Genomic DNA, 13,810 nt, shown 5'->3' with positions numbered 1-13,810 from the left:
TAGGCCAATAGTTTGTTCATGGAGTCCTTTTTTTCCACCATTCTATATGTTTTAATACAGTGTATATTACATGAAAAAAAATAAATTGGTAATATATCATTAGGTCCTATAATTTAAAAAAATTAAGTATACTTATATTGAGGTGTTACATTTACAGACCACTTTCTTCAAATCAACCAGCATCAGTGACTGATTATCAAAATGTATCTTTTTCAAACCTAACTGTTAATACATCATGGCAGAAAAAATCAGCTTTTACTCGTACTGTGTCCCCTGGATCTGTCTCACCTATTCATGGACAGGTATGTTTTTAATTTTTGCATATTTTATTATTTGAATTTGCTTCTCTTGTACATAAAACAGAATGAAATTTTTGTACAAAAGCGTCATTCATTCATTTAACCAGAGTTTGTGGCATTTAGTTTCTGTTCATATCATTTACCTGTGACATGAAGTTCAAGAAATTACTATTACTTAGAGGTTTCTCAGCAACAAAGCATTTCTATAGTACCAAGTTGTTAGCAGCTAAGGTATCTAAATTCAAATTTTAATTTTTACAAATCTGATAATATTCTTCATTTGTAGTTATTGCAGGAGATAAGAGATTTGGGTTTGAGGTTTGTTTTTATTTTTTTCTTAAGTAAATCATTGGCCTGAGACTTAGAATTTTGTCACATATACTCAGCATCTGGTTTAGACGTAAGCATTCTAAATATTGTTAGACTAACAAAAAGAAATAGCAGATGTCATTAGACTAGAGTCCTAGAGATTTCACGTTCACTCAAAACGTCTTTATTGAGTGACCATAGATTCCAGACATTCTGTGTGCTAGAAGTTTAAGGAAAAACAAGTAAAAATCCCTGCCATTAAGAAGTTCATAATATAACGGAGACAGATACATAAGTAACTGTAAAGTGTGAGAAGTGTTACAATAAAGATATGTACAAAGTGCTAAGAAGTATACAAAAGAGAGAGCATCTCGTTCAGTCTATTGGAATTGGAGCAAGCTTTGCAAAAGGCAAGATATTTGAGCAGGACCTTCAGAGATAAACAAGATCTCACCAAGCAGAGAAGGAAAGTTATTCTAAAGAAAGAATAATTTGTGCAAAGTCACTGAGGCATGCTAACACGAGGTGTTTGCAGGAAACAAGAATTGTTTGTGGTGTGGCTGTAGTACAAGAAGCAGTCCCTGGGTGGTGCAGATGGTTAAGTGCTCAACTGTGAACCAAAAAGTTGATAATTCAGATCCACCCAGAGGCACCTCGGAAGAAGGGTCACAGCCACTGAAAACCCTGCGATCACAGTTCTACTGTGAAACACGTGGGGTCGCCATCAGTCACGGCTGACTCCACAGCAGCTAGTTTTACTGGCTGTAGTACAGGGTTCATGGAGAGAGGGGTGCAGTTTATCTGTGAAGCATTTCATACCACGCTGAACAGTGTGGCAGTAGAAGCCCAGAAGGTTTTTAAGAGTTGAGGTATATACTTTAGAGGATAACTCTGGCAGCAGTGCAGGGGCCAGATTGGCAGAAGGAAGAAGAGGAGGCAGACCAGGTAAAGGAGGATATTACAATAGCAAAGTAACAAATGATGGTGTGAACGAGGGGCCGTAGTAATGAGAATATAAAGGCGGAGATGAATTTAAGAGGGCGTTTGTCCCATACTGTGTGAATTGACACAAAATAGGTAACCCATTGAATATAGAGCAGCAGCATGAGGAAGAAGTTGGAGTTAAAGTTAACTCTTCAGTGTCTTTAGCTTGGGCAACTGAAAGGATGGGAATATTATTCGTCTTGGGTATGAAATGCAGGAGGAGTGGGTTTGGTGAGTTCTAAAAATGATAACATTTTTTGGCCTGATATACCTATATTAGGGGCAATCTGGTGGGAAGACTCAGTAGGCAGTTTGATTTACAGGTCTGGAGCTCAGGAGATTAAGTTACACTGAAGATAAAGATTTGAGAAGTCATAGGCATAAATAAGATTATTTCAAGACATCATGTTGAACAGAAATGGAAAAGGGCAGGACAATAGAGGAGCCACAAGTCATCAGAGAGTGAGCTTTGGGAACAACAAGGATTTTAGTGATACCAGTACTGTTCAGAGATGAGGGGAATAAGGGTTTGGAAGAAGCCTTTTTGACTTTGGCCGTTATGATATTATCAATGATCTTATCAAGAAGAGGTTCAGTAGTATGAGGAGTGTAGAAACCAAATTAAAATTGGGTTGGGCAGTGAAATTGGAAAGCAAATTTAACATCATTCTTTCTTTAGAGAGTGGAGAAAGGTTAAAGATTCAAGAGGAGGACTTAACCAAATGTTGCACAGGTGAAGAAGTTAGCCTTATGAACAGAACAAAAACACCTTTTCCTCTGAGAGGAGAGGGAAAGAGAAGAGTGAGTGAGAATACAAAGAAGACATGAAAGGCAGGAAATTGGAGACAGGCCACACGCAACCCAATCTCCAATCCTGATGGATTAAACTGCATCAGCTGCAGTTAAGAGCTGAAGGACAGAAAAAGATTTGTAGTAACTCTTTCCTTTTCCATTTGTTTCTTGACGGATTTATGAATACAATGCTTGAGTACCCACTATTTACATTCCATTACAGTAATGTTTAATGTCAAGATGTTTCCTTGAATGGTAAGTGGCCAGTCTTTCTTTGACTTAACAGAAGTCCACTCAGATGGTTGTCTGAGATACAATTTTAAGTTGGTTAGTGGAATAAGGTTATCTTAAGCCTCCTTGATAATAAGTCATTATCACACCAAACTGGTCTGCTCTTTGAACATATATGTTACGTACTTGGAAACAGAAATCATGGTTACTGTTATCTTTTTTTTTTTTTTTTAATTTTTGTGTTTTTCTATTCACAGGGACAGGTTGTGGAAAACTTAAAAGCACAGGCCCTTTGTTCCTGGACTGCAAAGAAGGATAACCACTTGAACTTCTCAAAACATGACATCATTACTGTCTTGGAGCAGCAAGAAAATTGGTGGTTTGGGGAGGTACATGGAGGAAGAGGGTGGTTTCCAAAATCTTACGTCAAGATCATCCCAGGGAGTGAAGTCAAGAGAGAAGAGTAAGCATCTTTGGGTATTTACATGAGGTGGGGGTGTTGGTGTTTCCACTAATGAGTCAGCCATAGTACTCATATATAGTATGCTTGAGTTTGAATGTCAGAGTACTTAAATTTTTTTGATGTTTTCCTTTCTTAGTTAAGTTATTTTTTATTTCCTTTGGAGGCATTCTCCCTTGTTGTTTACTATAAATTGTCAGTATTTCCATAAATCTTTACGGAGGGCCTCTCCTCCACTGGAGTGGGGCATTCCCAGCTCTGGGCCTCCAGGGTTCCTTGAACACACATCTCTTATTGCTCACAGCACACTGTGCTGTAGTTACTTACTTTCTTGCCCGTATCCCTTGCCAAGGTCCATGTCTTTTTTTGTTAGTGTTACTAGTTTGTTTTGTAGTGTTTCCATGCCTCCTATACTGCTTAGTGCATAGTATCTGCTCAATTATGTCATGAATGAGGGAGGAGCAAACGAATGAATGAATTTTCAAATGAACAAAAAACAAAAAAAGAATAGGTTAAGTTCCCTGGCCTTTATTTCCCAGTCTGTAGTAGTGTCAGGTATCTTTAATACAATACAATAAATGCTATAATATAGCCATCTCTTGTGTTTTGTAGGGAAGTTGATCTAAATAGAAAAGCAGTCTGATTTAATGGAAAGGGACTGGTCTTTAGAAATCAGAAGGCTTGAGTTCTGATTCAGCTATTTTTGCCAGTCTGTATAGAATAACCTAGTTGGTCTTCAGTTTCTTAACTGAATGAATTTGAATTAAAAGATTAAATAATCTTCAAGAGTTTTTTTTTATGCTATTTCTGTGTATAAATTTTTAAGTTCAAATGCAGAAACTTTTCAGACTGACATGGAATTTTAGATTTAGAAGTGGGACAGTAACAAGAATATATAGTGGGCATTTGCGAGCTGACCCTGTGATAACTGAAGCTAGGCCTTCTGTAGGAATTATTTAACCTCCATGACATTTTACAGAACAGGGTATTTAGGCATAAAGAGATTAAGTTTAAATGCTTTAAAAAGGCTTAAGGGCATTTCTTCTCCATTCTCTTAGCTGTGTTATAGTACTTATTTCCTTCTTCATTCAGTTACCAAATTTCTTCTAACAGGTAAGGCAGATAACTTGAAAACCTGAAGTAATGGAGAATTTAACACTAAACAAGGCAGGGTATTTGTTTGTGGCCCCACGTTATAGTAGGATTCCACTTCTACTTACTTGAAAACCATTTCACTGTATAATTTACGCATAGGTCTGGGTTGCTCAGGTACAACCCACAGATACTTAGTTCTTAAACATGAGAGTCTTCCAGATTTTTGAAAATGATTTCCTTTGTTAAAAATGGAAATTAACGCTATACACATTCTGAGATAATTTTTTAAATTATTTTATTATTTTTTTAATGTTGTTAGCTTCTGTCCTGTCACCCCAACACATAGCATCCCCATGCTCCCCAGAAAAAATGCTGCCCAATCCATGATTGGTTGTGGATTAGACCGTTGTGATACAGAGGGTTTGCAGTGGCTGATTTTTGGAAGTAGATCGCCAGTCTTTTCTTCCTAGTCCATCTTTGTCGGGAAGCTCAGCTAAGACCTGTTCAGGATCATAGCCGCACACAAGCCTCCACTGACAGATGGTGGTGGCTACATGTGATACATTGCACTTGTTTTTCTCTAAACCAAGGCAAGCCCCATATGAGCTTAACCAAAAGACTACCCATTTACTGGTGTGTTCATGTCTCTTGGAGGCTCTCTGAGATATTGGAAGGTTTTTTTTTTTTTTTTTAAGAAAGGCAAAATACCGCACATTTGAAATACTCTTTATAAATGACGTTAAATTACTTTAATATATTTAAAATTTTAGAAGTTTATGATTAGGCCGTTTTTAGTCCAGCAGTGTTTGTGTATGAAAAATTAACTTCCAGTCTATGTACTGAAACAATATTTAGAATAATTTTGGAAAGCCCTGGAAGAATACACTGCTAATACCTGTTTAAAAAAAAAAACAAAAAACAAAAAAAAAAAACCTCTGCCGTCTACATATATCAAATCACCTTTCTTGTTCTTTGTTTGTATGTTTTTTGTTTTGTTGTATTTTTTATTTGGCAGACCAGAAGCTGTGTATGCAGTTGTAAATAAGAAACCTACCTCTGCAGCCTATACAGGTGGAGAAGGTAAGCTTCTGGCATTTTTTAATTAGATGGAAATCAGCTGAGCTACTGATTGTCTCACTTCACACAGTTGTTATTCTCCTTGCTTCTGTGTCTTCAGTTTTTTAAAGTGAGGTTTGAAAAACCTGTTCCCTGTCTATTTCATTTGAATATTGAATATATACTTTTAGAAAGCCAGGGCTATAAAAATTCACTGTAGACTGGCTCAATAAATAAGATTATAGATAAAAAGTGTTGCAAGGAGATAGCACGAAGGTTTTTGTTTTTCTGATATAATATGTCTGGATTATAGATGCTTAAGAGATAAGGAAACTTCAGTGCACTGAGTTATTTAAAAATTATGTCTTAATTACAGTATGCCATATAGATCACTAAGTAGGATTTGAAATCAGGGTACACTTTATCATAAATATTACAAAGAAACTTTTTCTGTATACCCCTTTAGGCCGTTTGATTGATAAATTTTTGTGATTTTGTCAATTTGCTCTTAATGTAATTTTTTTTTTTCACTTCTGTAATCTTACAACCAAAATTAGTTTCTTTGGTTTGTTCCCTACAGAGTATATTGCACTTTATTCATATTCAAGTGTAGAGCCTGGAGATTTGACTTTCACCGAAGGTGAAGAAATATTGGTGACCCAGAAGGATGGAGAATGGTGGGCAGGAAGTATTGGAGACAGAACTGGAATTTTTCCATCAAATTATGTTAAGGCAAAAGATCAAGAGGTAGAGTTATTTTGATATAGAAAAAAAACCTTTCCATTCGTGTTAAGATTTATACTTACAACAGAGTGCGTGGTTTTTCTCCAGCTCCTTTGGTTACAAATAAACTTCTCAAGGTAGACCAAACGCATTGCAATAGAGTCAATTCTGAGCAGAACTGCCCCATAGGATTTCCAATGCTGTAATCTTTACGGAAGCAGACTGCCACATCTTTCTCTCATGGAACAGCTGGTGGGTTGGAACCACTGACCTTTTGATTAGCAGCCAAGTGCTACCAGGACTCCTTAGTACTGAAGGTAGTTCCAGTGAAAAAAGGGCTTACTAGAATCCAGTTATAGAGAAATAAGTGGGACAGGATTTCATGAAATTCTCAGAACAAGAGTCAGGGCTGGGCCATGATAACTGAAGCTAGGGCATGGCTCTAGATCTAGCAACTCTGGCAAAGAACCACCTTGAAGGAGCTTGTAAACCTTCACAGTAGGCTCTGACATTCATGGGACTCACCTTATGCTCTTGAGTTCCTGCTTCTTTTTACCTCACCACCAGTGTGGTGTAGTGCAGTTTTTTATTTCAGGAACTCATTACAATCTTAAAAACTATTGATGACCTCAGAGAATATGGGTTATATCTAGTGATATTTATCATATTAGAAATTAAAACTATGAAATTGTTTAAGTATTTATTAATTCATTTCAAAGTAACATTAAAACCATCATGTGGTTACATAAGTAACTGACTTTTTATGAAAAACAACTGAAAATGTATTATTTTCCCCCAAAAAAGAAAGTTTAGTGAGAAGAATGTCATTGTTCTATATTTTTGCAGTGTCAGGTTTAATTGATGACAGCTATATTCTCACATCTGTTTCTGCATTCATTTTTTTCCAATATATTGTTTTGGTTAAAGTACATGAAAAAAATTTGATCTCACACACATGGGAGAAAATAGAGAAGAATATTAGTAACATTTCAGGTATCTGTGGATATTCTTTGATTTTACTGCACCAAAACTTGACAAGTGATAGATTGTTACAGATGAGTTGCAACATGGAATCTGAAGCCATATCCATGAACTTTTCGTAGTTACTTTAAAATTTACTGGCCTATTTTGCACATTAAAAGAATCTTTTACCCATTAGGGTGTGATAAGATCATTCATTTGTGATTTAAAAAATATTGAATTGTTGAATTATATAGATATTGCATGTGTCAACACATTTCATTATACATTATCGAAAAATCACATTTGTCAGTATCACCACTGATCTCATCAGAATAGTCATTAGTACCAAGAAGCTGTCAAGCTCATTGTACCCAGTGCCGTCGAGTTGATTCTGACTCATAGCGACCCTATAGGACATAGTAGAACTGCCCCATAGAGTTTCCAAGGAGCGCTTGGCGGATTCGAACTGCCGACCCTTTGGTTAGCAGCCATAGTACTTAACCACTATGCCACCAGGGTTTCCAAGCTCATGGTAGTGGACACAAATTTTCTTAAGTTTGAATTTTCACTGGAAAGCTCGAATTTTATCACTGATAACAAATCCTGTTAGCTGTTTTCCTTGAAGTGACAGACTACTTCATTCATTTTTGAGAAAATGTCTGCCACGTCCCAAGTCTGAATAGTCTGTAAGTCATTCTTTCAAGTAAAAATGTTGTTCCCTGAAAAAAAAACCTAGTTCACCTTGCAACTTAATCACACAAGTAGTTTTTCTCGAGCCAAACATTGTTCTTCAATATGCAACAGAAATTGCTTCATAAATACTTCCATTTAGTCACACAAATTTTTAAAAAGATGTGTTCTTGAGGATGAAAATATAATAAAATTTTTACTGCTTGATCAAGGACATTCTTAAGTGAAAGTGGCTTTTTTGTTGTGAGTGCATGGTGGTGATGAATACTGTGACTCCTAGTATAATTTGGTGTCACTTCCATGATTCATGCTAAAACCCATTGCCATCAAGTCGATTCCGACTCATAGCGACCTTATAGGATAGAGTGGAACTGCCCCGTAGGGTTTCCAAGGAGCATCTGGTGGACTAGAACTGCTGACTTTTTGGTTAGCAGCCAAAGCTTTTAACCATTGTGCTACCAGGCCTCCATGCTAAGGCACCAGCAATTCTACCCACCATTGTAAATTTCAACACAGTGAAAGAGGCAAATAACAGCTTAATAGGCTTTATTTCATGGACTCCCTGAAAGGGTCTCAAGGATACCTGCAAACTACAGGTCAGGTTCAGTCAGTTTGGGAGGGAACATGGTTTAAAAAAAAAAAAAAGACATCACCTCCTAGGAAGCAGGGGCAGTAGACCAGTCAGGGTCCCTTAGAGAAAGGCAAAACTCACATCATGCCATAACATATTTAGGACACACATGTTATATATCGTGGGTGCTGATCCTGACTGCTGAATGGGTATATTAGGCCTGGATGTTTTATATTCAGAAAAGATTCAGAAAATGAGCTATTCCTGTTGAGCCATCGATGCCGCCATCAGCTACTTGTACATTGTGTATTCTGTTAGTAGACTGATCTCCTAATTGTTAAATTCATAACCTCTTTGGTTACTATGAGGCTAATTGTCATTTTGATCTTTATTTAAAGAAATAAAAATCAGGAGAATTAGAAATCTAGTTCCTAACAACCTTTATACTTTTACATCTGAATTGTTGCAAAAATGATAGAACAATATGGTATTTTTTCCTTTTAGAGTTTTGGGAGTGCTAGCAAACCTGGAACGTTAAACAAAAAACCTGGTATGTATAACAATGATCTGAAAAAATGTTAAAATATTTGCTTTTTATATATAGTCTTAAATTCACAATCTCTTGCTTTTCTTCATAATTTTCTTCTTTTCAGAGATTGCTCAGGTAACTTCAGCATATGTGGCTTCTGGTTCTGAACAACTTAGCCTTGCACCAGGCCAGTTAATATTAATTCTAAAGAAAAATGCAAGTGGATGGTGGCAGGGGGAGTTACAGGTAATGAATCCTTAAATAGCATTTATCAGTTTTACTATAAAAGTAATATGTACTCATTTAAAAAACAATAAAATTAATAAAAATTGTAAATTGCCTATAACCATACTGGAAACCCTGGTAGTGGTTAAGCGCTGTGGCTGCCAACCAAAGGGTCAGGAGTTAGAATCCACCAGGCACTCTTTGGAAACTCTCTGGGGCAGTTCTGCTCTGTCCTGTAGGGTCGCTTTAAGTCAGAATCGACTTGACGGCAGTGGGTCTGGTTTTTGTTTTGGATGGCCATACCACCTAAAGGTAAGCAGTATTACCATTTTAGTGTATGTTTTCCTCTAGTCTTTTCCTGTTCAACATTTGAGTTAATGTTATCAGTAACAATTTAAAGAATAATTTTCTCTAAAGACACAATTTATTTAATAAACCACAGGTTACCTTTGTAAAGGAAAGCATTCTCTTTGCCTGGGGTAGCCCCAGGCCTGCAGTATAGCCTCTAGGCTGTGTGCTGAGAAAATACTGCCCATTAGACTGCCCCTTATGGTGTTAGGTTTTTGAAACAGCAGTGCAAAGAAAGGGGTACAAACACAGATGTGGTGGCCAGTTCATTTCCCCTAAAATGTTAACAGAGAAAGTTGTTGCGTAGGTTTTCATCCAGGAAGAGGGTTCTTCCCTCCTAAAATTTCCTTATTAGCTAAGTCTAAAAAGCATTTGAGGGCCAAAAGATGATGAGAGGTAGAGTAGCTGATTGGTTTAAAGTCAGGAAAGGTGTGCGTCAGGGTTGTATTCTTTCACCATACCTGTTTAATGTGTATGCTGAACAAATAATAAGAGAAGCTGGACTATGTGAAGAAGAACGGGGCATCAGGATTGGAGGAAGACTGATTAAAAACCTGCGTTATGCAGATGACACAACCTTGCTTGCTGAAAGTGAAGAGCACTTGAAGCACTTATTAATGAAGATCAAAGACCACAGCTTTCAGTATGGATTATACCTCAACATAAAGAAAACAAAAGTCCTCACAACTGGACCAATGAGCAACATCATGATAAACGGAGAAAAGATTGAGGTTGTCAAGGATTTCATTTTACTTGGATCCACAATCAACAGCCATGGAAGCAGCAGTCAAGAAATCAAAAGATGCATTGCATTGGGCAAATCTGCTGCAAAGGACCTCTTCAAAGTGTTGAAGAGCAAAGATGTCACTCTGAGGACTAAGGTGCACCTGACCCAAGCCACGGTATTTTCAATCACATCATATGCATGTGAAAGCTGGACAATGAATAAGGAAGACTGAGGAAGAGTTGACGCCTTTGAATTGTGGTGCTGGCGAAGAATATTGAATATACCATGGACTGCCAAAAGAACAAACAAATCTGTCTTGGAAGAAGTGCGGCCAGAATGCTCCTTAGAGGCAAGGATGGCGAGACTGCGTCTTACGTACTTTGGACATGTTGTCAGGAGGTATCAGTCCCTGGAGAAGGACATCATGCTTGGCAGAGTACAGTGGTCAATGGAAAAGAGGAAGACCCTCAGCAAGGTGGATTGACACGGTGGCTGTAACAGTGAGCTCAAGCATAAGAACGATTGTGAGGATGGTGCAGGACGGGGCAGTGTTTCGTTCTATTGTGCATAGGGTCGCTGTGAGTCGGAACCAACTCGATGGCACCTAACAACAACAACAAAGAGTAGCTGTGTTTTTACATAATGTCAGTAATATAATTGTAATGCAAAACAAATACAGCTTCATTCTTATAAATCAGAATCTTAGAGTTTTTAAAAAACAGTGTGCTGGGGGGGGTCTCAACATCATCTTAAACAACTCCAAAATTCCACTTTATGATTTGCTTTGAAGATTTACCCAACTAAGTTGCAAACATGGCTCCCAAAAATTTTTATTTATGACTACCTCATTAATTTTAACAAAGCCCCAAAATGTATTTACAATTGGGCTGTACCATCTTAATGGTTGATTGAGCTTATCCAGCAAACTCTAGACAGGTCTTTTTAGGTTATTTGTGTGAAGTATTCAGAGAACCCTGAGCCTATAAGGCCTCCAAATAGATGCCTTCAGCAGCTTTTTAGCAGCACTTTGAGGTGCATCTTGTAAGGAGTCTTCCAATTGTTGGCCAGGGTTTTCCTAACTTTGAAGTTAGGTCTCAATAATTGGTTCTTATGCCTTCATAATTATTTTTCATCTCACCTTTCCATTGTGTATTCCTTTTGCTACTTTTCCAGGCCAGAGGAAAAAAGCGACAGAAGGGATGGTTTCCTGCCAGCCATGTTAAACTTTTGGGACCAAGTAATGAAAGAACTACACCTGCGTTTCATCCTGGTATGGAAGTGGGTTAACTTGTATTTCATCTTTTAAAACTCAACCACTTCTCACCCTTCACCCAAAGATTAGACAAGCTGATAAAACAAACAGTAATACGCGTAGCTCAAACCATACATGCAAGACTAAATGGGCACGCCAGCCCAGGGGCAAGGACAAGAAGGCAGGAGGGGACAGGAAAGCTGGACAGATGGAAATGGGAAACCCAAGGTCAAGAAGGAGAGAGTGTTGACACATCGCCGGGTTGGCAACCAATGTCACAAAACAATATATGTATTAATTACTAATTATAACTAATTTGCTCTGTAAACCTTCATCAGAGCACAATTTAAAAACAAAAACTCTTTTTATATTAACTAAGCTCTTTGGAAAATATTAAAAGTCTCTTCCTTACCTCTTCCTAAAAGTAGTGTACCACCGAGAACTTCCTTTCTGAAAAGTTCTTTGTGGAAAACAGCCAACTGTTCCTTGATACTTGAACCACTTCGCTTCTTGAAATTTTTCAAAGTAAAATTGCTGTACCATCATACTTAGGAAAAGTGAAGCAGTTCTTTGGTTCTTAGTTGTAGTTGGGAAATTCTTGTTTTTGTAAAACAAGGAATAGGGAAAGGAGAAAGGAAAAGCAGCTCAGAAGGGAAATTTTAGCCTAATTTTAATATTTATTATTAAAATATAATTTAAACCCTAGGGGGAGATTTAAAATTTGATCCTTGTAGGAATAATTAATTTAATTTTTTATTTTGTGTATGTGTGTATTTTTTTTTTCCTGGTAGTATGTCAAGTGATCGCTATGTATGACTATGTGGCAAATAATGAAGATGAGCTAAATTTCTCCAAGGGGCAACTTATTAACGTTTTGAACAAAGATGATCCTGACTGGTGGCAAGGGGAAATCAGTGGAGTGACTGGTCTCTTTCCTTCAAACTATGTTAAGATGACAACAGACTCAGATCCAAGTCAACAGTGTGAGTACCTTCAAATTATTTACATCTCAACTAGCGTGAAAAGCTTGAATACTCAGCACTGCGTTTATTACTATTCTGGATCAGATCTTAAACTTAGTTCACAATAGTTCATAGCAAATGTGTATTAATGTTTAAAGTTAGAAAATACAAAATGAAACTTTACAAGACCTGAAGTTATACACTTTTATTTTAAATACTTTTCCCTAGCTTCAGACCTTACTATTAAACTTCATCTAAAAAATATGTATAATTTCTCCTATGGGTTAGTTTTTGCTCTGACAGTAATCCACACTGCAACCCCCCCATATCATCACCGTCTTTCAGCATCTAGTGTCTTTTTCAGCTTAATAAAAAATAGCTAGTAATTACCCTATTCACACACCTACACACACACAATTTTTTTTAATCCTATTAGTGTAAAATACCTTTAATTTTGCAACGTTCTCATTCATCTCCTGCATATTTACATGTCATCTGGAGTAGGATAAAATTAAATAACCTGTTTAAAACTGCTGTTTTTGTAACTTTCACTAGATGATTTTTAGTTAACCATCTCATGCAACAGGAAGTGTCCAAATCAAGATCTCGTTCACCAGTTTTAGAACAAGGGTCCAGGCCTCCAAGAGTGAAATTTAGTATTATATAAAATTCTCTCTTGGCTGTTACCTAGCCTTTCTTATATTTAATAGTAAACACAGCATTAATAATAAATTAGAGAATAAACAGTGGTTGTCTCGAGATTCTTTTCACTTTTTAAATTTATAAACTTGATTTAGATTTAGAGATTATAAAGCTGGTTCTGATCCTGGGGAGAAAATTTCCCTTAAGATAAAACAACTAAATGTCTCATTTTGAAGGTGGGAGGAGTTAGTATTTCATGATTTTAACATTCCCAAAAATGTCTCTGGGTTCCAAGAGAGGTGGTAAGAAAAATGCTAACAACTTGGTTGCCTAATGAATGAATGGCTATTTTTAAGTTCTGCTGATGGTTTGGCAGTTTACAGTGCTGGCCAGTGCATGTGATTGCTTACAAATACCTAACACCCCTTTGTTGGAGCTGAGAGAAGATGCTTTTCAGACCTGCCAGGTCAGGAGGATCTTCAACTTGTGATCCCTGGAGCCATTCCAGTGTGTCCATACACTTGGCTTTTATAGCTTCTATGATCCCAAATCGGAGGCCTGGCTGCCCAGTGGTTAGTTACGAGCTTGACTGCTAGCCAAGGGGTTGGCAGTTTGAATCCACCATCCACTCCTCGGAAACCCTGTGCGGCAGTTCTACTCTTGTCCTACGGGGTTGCTATGAGTCGGAATCGACTTGACGGCAACGGGTTTTTGTTTTTGTTTTTTTAATGATCTAAAATGATGGTTTTCTGATGTTTTGTTGTTTTCTGTCTTGTTTTCCAGTGGTAGAATACTTTTTTCCAATTAAGTCTTGAATAATAAGGAATATAAAGAATAGATGAAAGGTGTTCTAAAGGGAAGGACAGCAAGGACCATGCTCTGAGGGTTTCCCTTCCTTTTCTTTGCTTCTTCTATGACAGTCCTTTCAAGTTCCCCTCTGGGGATAATTTAA

At 37.2% G+C, this 13,810-nt stretch overlaps 1 protein-coding gene across 8 annotated transcripts in view; it reads left to right on the top strand.

Annotated features, from left to right (window-relative positions):
• Nucleotides 1-13,810, top strand: part of ITSN2 (intersectin 2) — a 198,015-nt gene that overhangs the window by 123,344 nt on the left and 60,861 nt on the right. For 7 of the 8 annotated variants that reach the window (XR_007519542.1, XM_049902732.1, XM_049902733.1 and 4 more), the window contains 8 exons: nucleotides 158-302; nucleotides 2,873-3,078; nucleotides 5,186-5,250; nucleotides 5,807-5,973; nucleotides 8,678-8,723; nucleotides 8,827-8,948; nucleotides 11,176-11,272; nucleotides 12,046-12,237. Coding sequence is in view for 7 of the 8 variants with exons in the window: in XM_049902732.1 (XP_049758689.1) it covers nucleotides 158-302; nucleotides 2,873-3,078; nucleotides 5,186-5,250; nucleotides 5,807-5,973; nucleotides 8,678-8,723; nucleotides 8,827-8,948; nucleotides 11,176-11,272; nucleotides 12,046-12,237 (1,040 nt within the window). In the remaining variant the exon portion in view is untranslated. The remainder of the gene's footprint in view (nucleotides 1-157; nucleotides 303-2,872; nucleotides 3,079-5,185; nucleotides 5,251-5,806; nucleotides 5,974-8,677; nucleotides 8,724-8,826; nucleotides 8,949-11,175; nucleotides 11,273-12,045; nucleotides 12,238-13,810) is intronic. The other variant, XM_049902734.1, reaches the window with a different exon arrangement.

Source organism: Elephas maximus, chromosome 12 (assembly GCF_024166365.1).
Source record: "Elephas maximus indicus isolate mEleMax1 chromosome 12, mEleMax1 primary haplotype, whole genome shotgun sequence".
Lineage (NCBI taxonomy): Eukaryota > Metazoa > Chordata > Mammalia > Proboscidea > Elephantidae > Elephas > Elephas maximus.
Note: the sequence above shows the minus strand (reverse complement) of the source record. Positions and strands in the feature narration are given on the sequence as shown.